This window comes from Xyrauchen texanus, chromosome 45 (assembly GCF_025860055.1).
Source record: "Xyrauchen texanus isolate HMW12.3.18 chromosome 45, RBS_HiC_50CHRs, whole genome shotgun sequence".
Classification (NCBI taxonomy): domain Eukaryota; kingdom Metazoa; phylum Chordata; class Actinopteri; order Cypriniformes; family Catostomidae; genus Xyrauchen; species Xyrauchen texanus.
Genome location: NC_068320.1, coordinates 27,813,255 through 27,828,254, shown reverse-complemented (window position 1 = coordinate 27,828,254; position 15,000 = coordinate 27,813,255). Strand labels below are relative to the sequence as shown.

The 15,000-nt window shown below is 40.4% G+C and overlaps 1 protein-coding gene across 1 annotated transcript in view; it reads left to right on the top strand.

Moving 5' to 3' along the window:
• The first annotated feature begins 8,109 nt into the window (after nucleotides 1-8,109).
• The window catches only part of LOC127637340 (sine oculis-binding protein homolog B-like), a 27,446-nt gene continuing 20,555 nt past the window's right edge, over nucleotides 8,110-15,000 (top strand). Inside the window, exon 1 of the mRNA XM_052118355.1 lies at nucleotides 8,110-8,384. Within this exon, the coding sequence (XP_051974315.1) occupies nucleotides 8,292-8,384 (93 nt within the window). The 5' untranslated portion in view covers nucleotides 8,110-8,291. The remainder of the gene's footprint in view (nucleotides 8,385-15,000) is intronic.

The following is a 15,000-nucleotide window of genomic DNA, read 5'->3' as shown; positions in this document are numbered from 1 at the left end:
CAAAATGTAACGTTGAAGATGCAAAAGTCATTCTTGTCTCGTTTCCAGTAAAACTATCTGAACATTCTTAAAACGAGGAAACAGTTACATGAGAAGATCTTTGAATGTTTCTGCGTATAACAAGAAAACCCGTTTCCCAATGGGGTCAGATAAACAAAACTCGATTCAAAGAGAAAACAAGTTTATTTTTCTTTCCCCTTTGGCAATTAGTTTGATCTTATCTTAAGCTAAAAGCACACCAAATTTTGTGAGATTACTCTGAGAATAGAATGAAATATCTCGTCCCAATGGTTTCTTGTTTTACCAATGTTTTAATATTTCTACCGGGAAAATAAGACAATTCTCAGTAATAAAACCATTTTTTCCAGTGCATTAAAAACCATGAGCTTGAGTTTGGATCAGAACATGTAAATGCAACTTGCAGAATCCGAACATGAGCCCAAGATCATACAATTTCCTCGAAATAGAGAGAGAGAGAGAGAGAGAGAGAGAGAGAGAGAGAGAGAGAGAGAGAGAGTCCAGTGGTTTGTGTTGGAACAGGAACTAGAATGATGTCTTGTCTTCATGTCACTCAACGGCGATGCAAAAATAGGAATATCAGGATGTGGGAAGGGAAGCCATGTGCTGTTTGAAACGTCACCATCCGTCCATCCACAAAAAAATGGAGGAATGCTTCCACTTCAGGGATAAACCGTTCTTCCACACGCAGTTCTTCTCATTGTGGATATCCTAACGTCTGAGTTTGTGCAATCAGGGGGGTGTAGTTATGACTATGATGGTGCAGAAGACTCCAGGGGACATTGAGAGACATGTAAAGGGGCAGGGATGCTTTGAAAGTGACTCAGCACCAGCGATGCAGAAGACTGGTTGTCATGGCGACCGGGATGAGCACGGAGAATGTGTTGGCCTGCGACTGGACAGCAGTGCCAGTTGGAGCGGTGGTGGCATTCGCCGGGCCGCCGTACGTGTCCGTCGCCATGGTACCGTTCGCATTAGTGGTCTGATTCCCTGCCAGCGTGGTGGAGTTTACGGAGACTGTGCTTTGAGACAAAACCTGAGGGGGGAAGAGGGGCAAAAAAAACAGTCCATTAATTACCACATGAGTCTATGCAAATGAACGCGGATGAAGGTGCGCGTTTGAAAAGACGCAATTGTTCTGCAACATGTAAATTGTGAAGGAACACTCCCGAACATCCTTATCATTTACTTCATCCTCCTCCTGATCATTTGCATTCATATACGCGTATCTCATCTGGCTTCCTTTTACCCACATTTGCATTATATACACTTAATGATCTATCAGTTCGATTGAGCCTCTTAAAGGGACAGTGCACCCAAAAATGTAAATTCAGTCATTGTTTACTCACTCTTGTGTTGTTGTAACTCTATATGACTTTGTTTCTGTCTCTGAACACAAAGGGAGAAACTGTGAAAAAAAAAAAGTTGATGTCATGCATTTCTGTGCCCAGCCTTATTTTTTGGAAAGGTTTTTGGACGCCAGTTCACAGTGGACGGAGTTACACGTGCGATGCCGAAAATCAAAAACAAGCGATCGATAGAACGTCCCGTCTCTCATCACTGCTGTTTAGGACAAAAACTCTGAATTACATATACCTTAATATACCTTTTATCACGTGCCGTTTGCCGTCAGATTAGGACACGTGTGACTGTGGCGTCCTGTTGCCTCCTCTATGTTTCTGTTTTATTTCTGAATACAAAATAAGGCTGGGCATAGAAATGCATCAATTCTTGGACTGTAAACTCTTCAGACATGTTTAGTAAGTTCTGTTCTGTGTTTTGTGTGCAGTTGTGTTCTGTTGTCTCTATCACTGTTTTTAGATAAACAAAACGAGTTTTCGCTTGAACGCCCCCATTTCGTGAGGGGTGTGTGAACTGTTGCTCTCGTGTCCTATCATGAACACACACAGGAGATCAACAGTGAACATTTACACTAAATAACACATTATATTTCAGTTTCTCATCAAATCTTATCGTATACTTTCATAACTATCATGAGTCTCATGAATAATTAATTAGACTTCTGAATGATACTTTTGTGTTCTTTTGAAGCTTGAAGAGGTGGTCACCATAAACTGCCATTGTATGACATCACAGAGCACAACATTTATTCACAAAAGTTCAGAAAAAGAAAGAAATTCATATCGGGTTATAACAGCACAGGGGTGAGTAAACAATGACTGAATTTACATTTATGAGTGAACTGTCCCTTTAAATCCATGTCTTCAGAAGTGATATGACAGGTGTGGGTGAGAAACGGATCAAAAGTTATTTTTTACAATAAATATCCACTTTCACATTCTTCTCCTTTCATTTTTTGTGATTCGCAATTTTTGTACATATCGCCCCCTACTGGACAGGGAGGATAATTTAGTGTAAAACATTGTTCTGATTACTTTTATGCTGCCTTTACGTACTTTTTGGAGCTTCAAAGTTCTGGCCACCGTTAACTCACGTTGTATGAACCTAAATAGCTGAAATACTCCTCTAAAAATCTTTGTTTTTGTTCTACAGAAGAAAGAAAGTCACACACATCTATAAACGACATGTGCAAAAAAACGTCTTTTTCATTTCCCAAATTTATTTATTTTTATTCCTTAATTTTATAATTTCTCCACATGCATGAACAACATGCTGAGCTTTACTCTATATACTCTAGATATACACGCATTTAACACATTAACACGCATGTCCCTCCCGGTCCAGCCAAAGTGGGACAAAGAGGAATGGAGAGGCGCTGGCGTTTCGGGTCCTCGCGCGGGGAAGGTCTGTATCGAGTTTCTGCGACACAGAAGAGTCTAAAGAAACTCAAGCTTCAGGACGGGCACTGAGACGCTCAAGGGCGTAGATTCGGCTTCAATGTTGGGAGTGTTGCAGCGTGAGGCATTTACATGTTTCCATTGATCGTGGTATAAATAATTGGGGGGTTGTGCTTGCTTGTTTTGATTATTGGGGGGGTTACCTCACCCCATCCCCTCTGGAATCTACGCCCCTGGATCCATTAGCACGGTGGCCCTTGTTAACAAAATGTCCCCTTCTTTAAGTTGAAAGCCAGCACAGGTGCGCACACACACAATATATATTGTAAGCATTCTGGAATTGTTATAATTAACGATTGAGGACATTTAATTGTTATTAACGTGTTATTTTATGTCACTTTGTACGTTGTATATTTTTTAATTTTCTTAATTGAGATATTTGGGTCCATAAATACATTTATATTCATTAACCTAACCATTTTAAATGGTCAGATTCACAAAACATGTACTTAAGTATATAAAACAGATTTAACAGCATAAATAGACAACATGAAGTAATGCACAATACCTGACTGATCAAGCAGAAAGCGCAGAGAATAACTCCGAGCTGAGCGGGGGACATCTGAGCCATTATTCTGATGAAGAGTGAAGCTGATGATGGTGAGTTCATCTAAAGGGGGATGCCGGCTGCTGCTGAGGGTTTTATACAGGGACAGATGGGCGCGTGACGTCACTGAACCCGCCCCCGCCTGGCTGCTGTTGCAGTTTAAAGAGCATTTGGAGGTGTAGGAGTGGGCGAAGAATGACATATATAATTGATATTTATGATCACTAATTATCTATATTCTCCGATGAAGGTTGGAACTCTTTTAGAGTATGAAAAAGAGCGCAATTTAATTAATAATTTGTTTCACCGCTAACTCTATTTCGATTGTGCGCCACAAGTGATGTTTGTCGACCTCTAGCGGCCGAGTGCAGTATTACAACACACACACACACACACACACACACACACACACACATGTTGTGTTTCCATGTTTTATGGGGACTTTCCATAGACATAATGGTTTTTATACTGTACAAACTTTATATTCTATCCCCTAAACCTAACCCTACCCCTAAACCTAACCCTCACAGAAAACTTTCTGCATTTTTACATTTTCAAAAAACATAATTTAGTATGATTTATAAGCTGTTTTCCTCATGGGGACCGACAAAATGTCCCCACAAGGTCAAAAATTTCGGGTTTTACTATCCTTATGGGGACATTTGGTCCCCACAAAGTGATAAATACACGCTCACACACACACACACACACACACACACACACACACACACACAGCAGCCTATGTGGACAAAATAGGCTACTAAATTAATTTAATTTCTCAATATACACACTCCTATCATTAAGAAAAATAAAAACAACAGACAAATGACTATAATTAAGGAATACATTTTCCAATGTTCACTTTTACAAAAATGTACCAAAAAGTAATATGGTACAAAATAATAATTTTTGCATGTATTCTTTGAAGTGCACTACCTGTCAAAAGTTTGGACACTACTAATTATGTATTGACCAAAAATGTGACGTAAAATCAAAACCCTTATGAAGCGATTCATCCCAAACCGTATGAAAGGAGCTCCACGTGTGCGGGACACTTGTTAGCTTCTCTTCCCAACTCATCCATTTAATAATAAAAATAATAATAGTAACAAAAACTACAACTTCTGTACTAGTTTTGTAAAGAAATTCACATTGGCACAATACATACAGTATATTGTCTATACAATGTATTTAAATAATTTAAACATAAGCATTAATGTCAACATGTTTTTGAGATCATGAGAAATATAAATGAAGTCAAGCGTGTTCAAATGACTGGTAGTGTACCTTGTATAACCATGTAAACACAATGCATACATAGGCGTCACTGTCTGTGCTGAGTGACTCCAGACAGGTCTCCTTAGCAACCAAATTGTCCCGGTTGCTAGAGAGGGTAGAGTCACATGGGGTAACCAAATTGTCCCGGTTGCTAGGGAGGGTAGAGTCACATGGGGTAACCAAATTGGGCCGGTTGCTAGGGAGGGTAGAGTCACATGGGGTAACCAAATTGGGCCAGTTGCTAGGGAGGGTAGAGTCACATGGGGTAACAAAATTGGGCCGGTTGCTAGGGAGGATAGAGTCGCACGGGGTAACCAAATTGGGCCGGTTGCTAGGGAGGGTAGAGTCACATGGGGTAACCAAATTGGCCGGTTGCTAGGGAGGGTAGAGTCACATGGGTAACCAAATTGGGCCAGTTGCTAGGGAGGGTAGAGTCGCATGGGGTAACCAAATTGGGCCGGTTGCTAGGGAGGGTAGAGTCACATGGGGTAACCAAATTGGCCGGTTGCTAGGGAGGGTAGAGTCACATGGGTAACCAAATTGGGCCGGATGCTAGGGAGGGTAGAGTCACATGGGGTAACCAAATTGGGCCGGTTGCTAGGGAGGGTAGAGTCACATGGGGTAACCAAATTGTCCCGGTTGCTAGGGAGGGTAGAGTCACATGGGGTAACCAAATTGGGCCGGTTGCTAGGGAGGGTAGAGTCACATGGGGTAACCAAATTGTCCCGGTTGCTAGTGAGGATAGAGTCGCACGGGGTAACCAAATTGGCCCGGTTGCTAGGGAGGGTAGAGTCACATGGGGTAACCAAATTGCCCCGGTTGCTAGGGAGGGTAGAGTCACATGGGGTAACCAAATTGTCCCGGTTGCTAGGGAGGGTAGAGTCACATGGGGTAACCAAATTGTCCCGGTTGCTAGGGAGGGTAGAGTCACATGGGATAACCAATTTGTCCCGGTTGCTAGGGAGGGTAGAGTCACATGGGGTAACCAAATTGTCCCGGTTGCTAGGGAGGGTAGAGTCACATGGGATAACCAATTTGTCCCGGTTGCTAGGGAGGGTAGAGTCACATGGGGTAACCTCCTCGTGGTGGTGATTAGTGGTTCTCGCTCTCATGTTGCCCAAAAATGAAACATGTTCTTTAATCGTGAAGGAAGCTGCTGCAGCACACATTACTTTGTCTTGTTGTCCATTGAGGATGTCGCATGCTGTGAAAGAAGATCTTTTTTACAACTTACATATACAGTCAGGGCTGGTAATCTGGCATACCGGGCATTTTCCCGGTGGGCCGATGCATTTTGGGGCCAATCAGGGGCAGACTGGCCATCGGGAGAACCGAGCGGGCCGGTGGGTCCACCCCGAAACGGGCCGAATGGGCCACGATATGCTAAAATGCGCCGGCACATTATGCAGAATGAACCATAAAACGGTGCCGCGATATGCAGAAAAGGATGGCGAACACCCCCCGCTCAACAACTTTTGGGCCAGATGTTATGTAACATCCCGGGCCGATTTCTCGTCCCAGTCCAGCCCTGTATACAGTATACAACACTACAACTCTCAGTTGCTTACATGTCTTCATTGGGTTATTGTTAGATATGATGCATTAATACAGATTTGATGCAGCCGAGGTTTGACTGAGAAGCAGATCTGTTATCAAAATGATACTTGAATTAACTCTATGCGTGTCATGATTTCTATGCTGATGTTTGGCTTATTTTCAAGGTGAAGCATTTACATGTTTCCATTGATCATGGTATAAACATCACCCATCTGAAACTGTTGTAGTTGCCTGTGCTTTATAAGGGGGGCACTGAATAATAAAGCTTTGTCTCCCTCTAGAGGCCAAATTAAACATTACAGATTTTAAAATGTTCCACAGTGGAAGTTCAATCAGTGCAGCTTTAATTTAGGACTATCTCTTCACGGCATGATGATGACAAAGTAAAAACACAGCTGATTTACTTTGAAAATGCAGACAACTTTAAATTGTGGAGCATCAGACTGAATGTGTGTCTGCTGCGGATTGAAACGCTCCTCACAGGTGCTGGAGTGGCGGGGTTCGGTTACTGCTGCCTCACCAGATGTGTTGATCTGAGAGAGAGAATGAGCAGGGATTTTTCGAGGCCACGGACAAGCCGATGTGTCTTTGCCAGTGGGGATCAGATGACACCCGCAGGGCATGAAATCTGACCCGCGGCCTTGAACCGGGCCTCTCCACTTACACTGAAACACTGAGCACAGAGTCGGTGTGTGTTTGAGGAGGAACGAGACAGTGAAGAAAACGAGACTTCTCATTTCACACTAACAGAAAGTACTGCTGTGTCCATCTCCTCCGGTTCTAGGAATGTTCTTTTCGGGTTTTCCTTATAACCATAAATGAACCTTCCCAGAACATTACAGGGAGGTTTTCGTGTGACAACCTAATAAGAACGTATATAGAACGTATTAAAACAAGACATGGCTGTTAGACTGGTTATCGTTGTAATGTTGCAGTTTGGTTGCAGAAAGGTTCCCAGAATTTAGAGGTTAGGGGAACCAGAATTCACAACCTAAAACAAATGTTCCATTTCAGTAAAAAAACGATTGAATGTGAAAACCTTCCTGGCTAACAAAAAAAGAACCTTAAAGCTCTGTTTTGGGAACATGGTGGGAACCAAAAAGTAACGTTCCCAGAATGTTCTAGGAGCCTACTTTATTTATATTTTTTGTTTGGAATATTCTGTTTCCATAAACATCTTCCTGCCTCATAAAAAACAGAACCCTTGATCTGGGAATGTTTTGGAACCCAAAAACTAACATTCCAGGAACGTTCTAGGAATTATTATTTTTTGTTTGTTTGGAACATTCTATTTCCATAAAAAACTTTCCTGCTTTTATCAAAACAAAAAGGACCTCTGATCTGGGAATGTTCTGGGAACCAAATTTGTTTAGTTTGGAACATTCTGTTTCCATAAACATCTTCTTGCCTCATCAAAAACAGAACCTGTGATCTGGGAACGTTCTGGGAACCAAAAACTAACATTCCCAGAATGTTCTAGGAACCAACTTGTTTTTTTTGGAACATTATATTTCCATAAAATAATTCCTGCCTTTTCGAAAAAGAACCCTTGATCTGGGAATGTCCTGGAACCCAAAAACTAACATTCCAGGAACGTTCTAGGAATTATAATTTTTTGTTTGTTTGGAACATTCTATTTCCAAAAATAAACTTTCCTACCTAATCAAAAACAGAACCTCTGATCTGGGAACGATTTGGGAACCAAAAACTAACATTCCCAGAATGTTCTGGAAACCAAACATCGTTAGTTGGGTTTATCCTATACACCATGCCTCAAAGTTTTAGTTTTGTCTTTGTAAATCAGATGATTGGCACACACGTCACCAAGCACTTTCTTTGCCCGGGTAAAACCTTCGATCCCCCGCATTCCTGCCGAAATAGATCCGGGGAACCGGTGGGAGGAGAAGGGTGTTGAGTTTCTCCTCCTCCCCTAATCTCCGCTGCGCTCCTCGCGTTTCTCCTGTAAGATCATCATTGTTCCAGCGGCACGTCGCTCGTTCAGGATGCACGTCAGATTCCCGTGACAGCCGCGACCGACAGCGTCCGTTCCGCGCGCGCGCTTCACCCGAATCATGCCCGAGATGGAAAAGGGGCGACCGCCGGACAACAAGCGCAGCAGGAAACCTGCTCACCCGGTCAAGAGAGACGTGAATGAGGACATGAAGGTAAGAGAAAAGTTTAACAGCGTTTTAAGAGTTTTTTATATGTAGACTGTGTTTCAAAACCTAGTGAGCTGCCTACCAAGATCACATGCAGCACTAAATGCCTATGATCTGTGATGCCTACATAAGTATGTACAGTGTAAAATGTTTGTCAGGTGACCCAAAATATGCACCAACATTTTGATAAACTCTGGTTAACTCTGGATAATACTGGTCTAGCTGGAGGACCAGTATAGCATTCAAGATCTTTCTAGCGGGGCGCGAAATATCTCACATTATAGCTGCCTACCTAGACAGCAGTTTTAGAGATCATATTGAGTGAGCTGCCTATCTAAACAGCATTTCTAGGCATCATATAATGTTAGTAGCCTACTTAGACAGCAGTTTTAGTTCATATTGAGTGAGCTGCCTATCTAGACAGCTCTTTAGGCATCATACAATGTTAGTAGCCTACCTAGACAGCAGTTTTAGAGATCATATTAAGTGAGCTGCCTGTCTAGACAGCATTTCTAGGCATCATATAATGTAAGTAGCCTACCTAGACAGCACTTTTAGATCTTATTGAGTGAGCTGCCTATCTAGACAGCATTGTTAGGCATCATATAATGTTAGTGGCCTACTTAGACAGCCGTTTTAGATCTTATTGAGTGAGCTGCCTATCTAGACAGCTCTTTAGGCATCATGTAATGTTAGTAGCCTACCTAGACAGCAGTTTTAGAGATCATATTGAGCGAGCTGCCTATCTAGACAGCTTATTAGGCATCATATAATGTAAGTAGCCTACCTAGACAGCAGTTTTAGATCTTATTGAGTGAGCTGCCTATCTAGACAGCTTATTATGCATCATATAATGTTAGTGGCCTACCTAGACAGCAGTTTTAGAGATCATATTGAGTGAGCTGCCTATCTAGACAGCTTATTAGGTATCATATAAAGTAGCCTACCTAGACAGCAGTTTTAGATCATATTGAGTGAGCTGCCTATCTAGACAGCTTATTAGGCATCATATAATGTAAGTAGCCTACCTAGACAGCAGTTTTAGAGATCTTATTGAGTGAGCTGCCTACCTAGACAGCATTGTTAGGCATCATATAATGTAAGTATCCTACCTAGACAGCACTTTTAGAGATCTTATTGAGTGAGCTGCCTATCTAGACAGCATTGTTAGGCATCATATAATGTTAGTGGCCTACCTAGACAGCAGTTTTAGAGATCATATTGAGTGAGCTGCCTATCTAGACAGCTTATTAGGTATCATATAATGTAAGTAGCCTACCTAGACAGCACTTTTAGAGATCTTATTGAGTGAGCTGCCTATCTAGACATCATTGTTAGGCATCATATAATGTTAGTAGCCTACCTAGACAGCCGTTTTAGATCTTATTGAATGAGCTGCCTATCTAGACAGCTCTTTAGGCATCATGTAATGTTAGTAGCCTACCTAGACAGCAGTTTTAGATCATATTGAGTGAGCTGCCTATCTAGACAGCTTATTAGGCATCATATAATGTAAGTAGCCTACCTAGACAGCACTTTTAGAGATCTTATTGAGTGAGCTGCCTATCTAGACAGCATTGTTAGGCATCATATAATGTTAGTAGCCTACCTAGACAGCCGTTTTAGATCTTATTGAGTGAGCTGCCTATCTAGACAGCTCTTTAGGCATCATGTAATGTTAGTAGCCTACCTAGACAGCAGTTTTAGAGATCATATTGAGCGAGCTGCCTATCTAGACAGCTTATTAGGCATCATATAATGTAAGTAGCCTACCTAGACAGCAGTTTTAGATCTTATTGAGTGAGCTGCCTATCTAGACAGCTTATTATGCATCATATAATGTTAGTGGCCTACCTAGACAGCAGTTTTAGAGATCATATTGAGTGAGCTGCCTATCTAGACAGCTTATTATGCATCATATAATGTTAGTGGCCTACCTAGACAGCAGTTTTAGAGAGCTTATTGAGTGAGCTGCCTATCTAGACAGCTTATTAGGCATCATATAATGTTAGTAGCCTACCTAGACAGCAGTTTTAGAGATCATATTGAGTGAGCTGCCTATCTAGACAGCTTATTAGGCATCATATAATGTAAGTAGCCTACCTAGACAGCAGTTTTAGATCTTATTGAGTGAGCTGCCTACCTAGACAGCATTTTTATGCATCCTATAATGTTAGTACCCTACATAGACAATTTTGTGGCATCATATGAATTTACATTTTTACCTAGACAGTATATTTAGGCATCATATGATGTGAGATGCCTATCTAGACAGTATATTTAGGCATCATATGATGTGAGATGCCTATCTAGACAGTATATTTAGGCATCATATGATGTGAGCTGCCTATCTAGACAGTATATTTAGGCATCATATGATGTGAGCTGCCTATCTAGACAGTATTTCTAGGCATCATATGATGTGAGCTGCCTATCTAGACAGTATATTTAGGCATTATATAATGTGAGATGCCTATCTAGACAGTATATTTAGGCATCATATGATGTGAGCTGCCTATCTAGACAGTATATTTAGGCATCATATGACGTGAGCTGCCTATCTAGACAGTATATTTAGGCATAATATTGTGTGAGCTGCCTATCTAGACAGTATATTTAGGCATCATATGATGTGAGCTGCCTATCTAGACAGTATATTTAGGCATCATATGATGTGAGCTGCCTATCTAGACAGTATATTTAGGCATCATATGATGTGAGCTGCCTATCTAGACAGTATATTTAGGCATTATATAATGTGAGCTGCCTATCTAGACAGTATATTTAGGCATTATATAATGTGAGCTGCCTATCTAGACAGTATATTTAGGCATCATATAATGTCTAGACAGTATTTTTAGGCATCATATAATGTGAGCTGCCTATCTAGACAGTATATTTAGGCATCATATGATGTGAGATGCCTATCTAGACAGTATATTTAGGCATCATATGATGTGAGATGCCTATCTAGACAGTATATTTAGGCATCATATGACGTGAGCTGCCTATCTAGACAGTATATTTAGGCATTATATAATGTGAGATGCCTATCTAGACAGTATATTTAGGCATCATATGATGTGAGCTGCCTATCTAGACAGTATATTTAGGCATAATATTGTGTGAGCTGCCTATCTAGACAGTATATTTAGGCATCATATGATGTGAGCTGCCTATCTAGACAGTATATTTAGGCATCATATGATGTGAGCTGCCTATCTAGACAGTATATTTAGGCATCATATAATGTGAGCTGATTATCTAGACAGTATATTTAGGCATCATATGATGTGAATGCCTATCTAGACAGTATATTTAGGCATCATATGATGTGAGCTGCCTATCTAGACAGTATTTCTAGGCATCATATGATGTGAGATGCCTATCTAGACAGTATTTCTAGGCATCATATGATGTGAGCTGCCTATCTAGACAGTATATTTAGGCATAATATTGTGTGAGCTGCCTATCTAGACAGTATATTTAGGCATCATATAACGTGAGCTGATTATCTAGACAGTATATTTAGGCATCATATGATGTGAATGCCTATCTAGACAGTATATTTAGGCATCATATGATGTGAGCTGCCTATCTAGACAGTATATTTAGGCATCATATGATGTGAGATGCCTATCTAGACAGTATATTCTAGGCATCATATGATGTGAGCTGCCTATCTAGACAGTATATTCTAGGCATCATATGATGTGAGCTGCCTATCTAGACAGTATATTTAGGCATCATATGATGTGAGCTGCCTATCTAGACAGTATATTTAGGCATCATATAATGTGAGCTGATTATCTAGACAGTATATTTAGGCATCATATGATGTGAGCTGCCTATCTAGACAGTATATTTAGGCATCATATGATGTGAATGCCTATCTAGACAGTATATTTAGACATCATATGATGTGAGCTGCCTATCTAGACAGTATATTTAGGCATCATATGATGTGAATGCCTATCTAGACAGTATATTTAGGCATCATATGATGTGAGCTGCCTATCTAGACAGTATATTTAGGCATCATATGATGTGAGCTGCCTATCTAGACAGTATATTTAGGCATCATATGATGTGAGCTGCCTATCTAGACAGTATATTTAGGCATCATATGATGTGAGCTGCCTATCTAGACAGTATATTTAGGCATCATATGACGTGAGCTGCCTATCTAGACAGTATTTCTAGGCATCATATGATGTGAGCTGCCTATCTAGACAGTATATTTAGGCATAGTATTGTGTGAGCTGCCTATCTAGACAGTATATTTAGGCATCATATGATGTGAGCTGCCTATCTAGACAGTATATTTAGGCATCATATGATGTGAGCTGCCTATCTAGACAGTATATTTAGGCATCATATGATGTGAGCTGCCTATCTAGACAGTATATTTAGGCATCATATGATGTGAGATGCCTATCTAGACAGTATATTTAGGCATCATATGATGTGAGATGCCTATCTAGACAGTATTTCTAGGCATCATATGATGTGAGCTGCCTATCTAGACAGTATATTTAGGCATCATATGATGTGAGCTGCCTATCTAGACAGTATATTTAGGCATCATATGATGTGAGCTGCCTATCTAGACAGTATATTTAGGCATCATATGATGTGAGATGCCTATCTAGACAGTATTTCTAGGCATCATATGATGTGAGCTGCCTATCTAGACAGTATATTTAGGCATCATATGATGTGAGCTGCCTATCTAGACAGTATATTTAGGCATCATATGATGTGAGCTGCCTATCTAGACAGTATATTTAGGCATCATATGATGTGAGATGCCTATCAAGACAGTATATTTAGGCATCATATGATGTGAGCTGCCTATCTAGACAGTATATTTAGGCATCATATGATGTGAGATGCCTATCTAGACAGTATTTCTAGGCATCATATGATGTGAGCTGCCTATCTAGACAGTATATTTAGGCATAATATTGTGTGAGCTGCCTATCTAGACAGTATATTTAGGCATCATATGATGTGAGCTGCCTATCTAGACAGTATATTTAGGCATCATATGATGTGAGCTGCCTATCTAGACAGTATATTTAGGCATCATATGATGTGAGCTGCCTATCTAGACAGTATATTTAGGCATCATATGATGTGAGCTGCCTATCTAGACAGTATATTTAGGCATCATATGATGTGAGCTGCCTATCTAGACAGTATATTTAGGCATCATATGATGTGAGATGCCTATCTAGACAGTATATTTAGGCATCATATGATGTGAGCTGCCTATCTAGACAGTATATTTAGGCATCATATGATGTGAGCTGCCTATCTAGACAGTATATTTAGGCATCATATGATGTGAGATGCCTATCTAGACAGTATATTTAGGCATCATATGATGTGAGCTGCCTATCTAGACAGTATATTTAGGCATCATATGATGTGAGCTGCCTATCTAGACAGTATATTTAGGTATCATATGATGTGAGATGCCTATCTAGACAGTATTTCTAGGCATCATATGATGTGAGATGCCTATCTAGACAGTATATTTAGGCATCATATGATGTGAGATGCCTATCTAGACAGTATATTTAGGCATCATATGATGTGAGATGCCTATCTAGACAGTATTTCTAGGCATCATATGATGTGAGATGCCTATCTAGACAGTATATTTAGGCATCATATGATGTGAGATGCCTATCTAGACAGTATATTTAGGCATCATATGATGTGAGATGCCTATCTAGACAGTATTTCTAGGCATCATATGATGTGAGATGCCTATCTAGACAGTATATTTAGGCATCATATAATGTGAGCTGCCTATCTAGACAGTATATTTAGGCATAATATTGTGTGAGCTGCCTATCTAGACAGTATATTTAGGCATCATATGATGTGAGCTGCCTATCTAGACAGTATATTTAGGCATAATATTGTGTGAGCTGCCTATCTAGACAGTATATTTAGGCATAATATTGTGTGAGCTGCCTATCTAGACAGTATATTTAGGCATCATATGATGTGAGCTGCCTATCTAGACAGTATATTTAGGCATAGTATTGTGTGAGCTGCCTATCTAGACAGTATATTTAGGCATCATATAATGTGAGCTGCCTATCTAGACAGTATATTTAGGCATCATATGATGTGAGATGCCTATCTAGACAGTATATTTAGGCATAATATTGTGTGAGCTGCCTATCTAGACAGTATATTTAGGCATCACATGATGTGAGCTGCCTATCTAGACAGTATATTTAGGCATCATATGATGTGAGCTGCCTATCTAGACAGTATATTTAGGCATCATATAATGTGAGCTGCCTATCTAGACAGTATATTTAGGCATCATATGATGTGAGCTGCCTACCTAGACAGTATATTTAGGCATCATATGATGTGAGATGCCTATCTAGACAGTATTTCTAGGCATCATATTATGTGAGCTACCTACCTAGACAGTATATTTAGGCATCATATAATGTGAGCTGCCTATCTAGACAGTATATTTAGGCATCATATGATGTGAGCTGCCTATCTAGACAGTATATTTAGGCATCATATAATGTGAGCTGCCTACCTAGTCGGCATTTTTAGGGATTATATGATGTGAGCTGCCTAT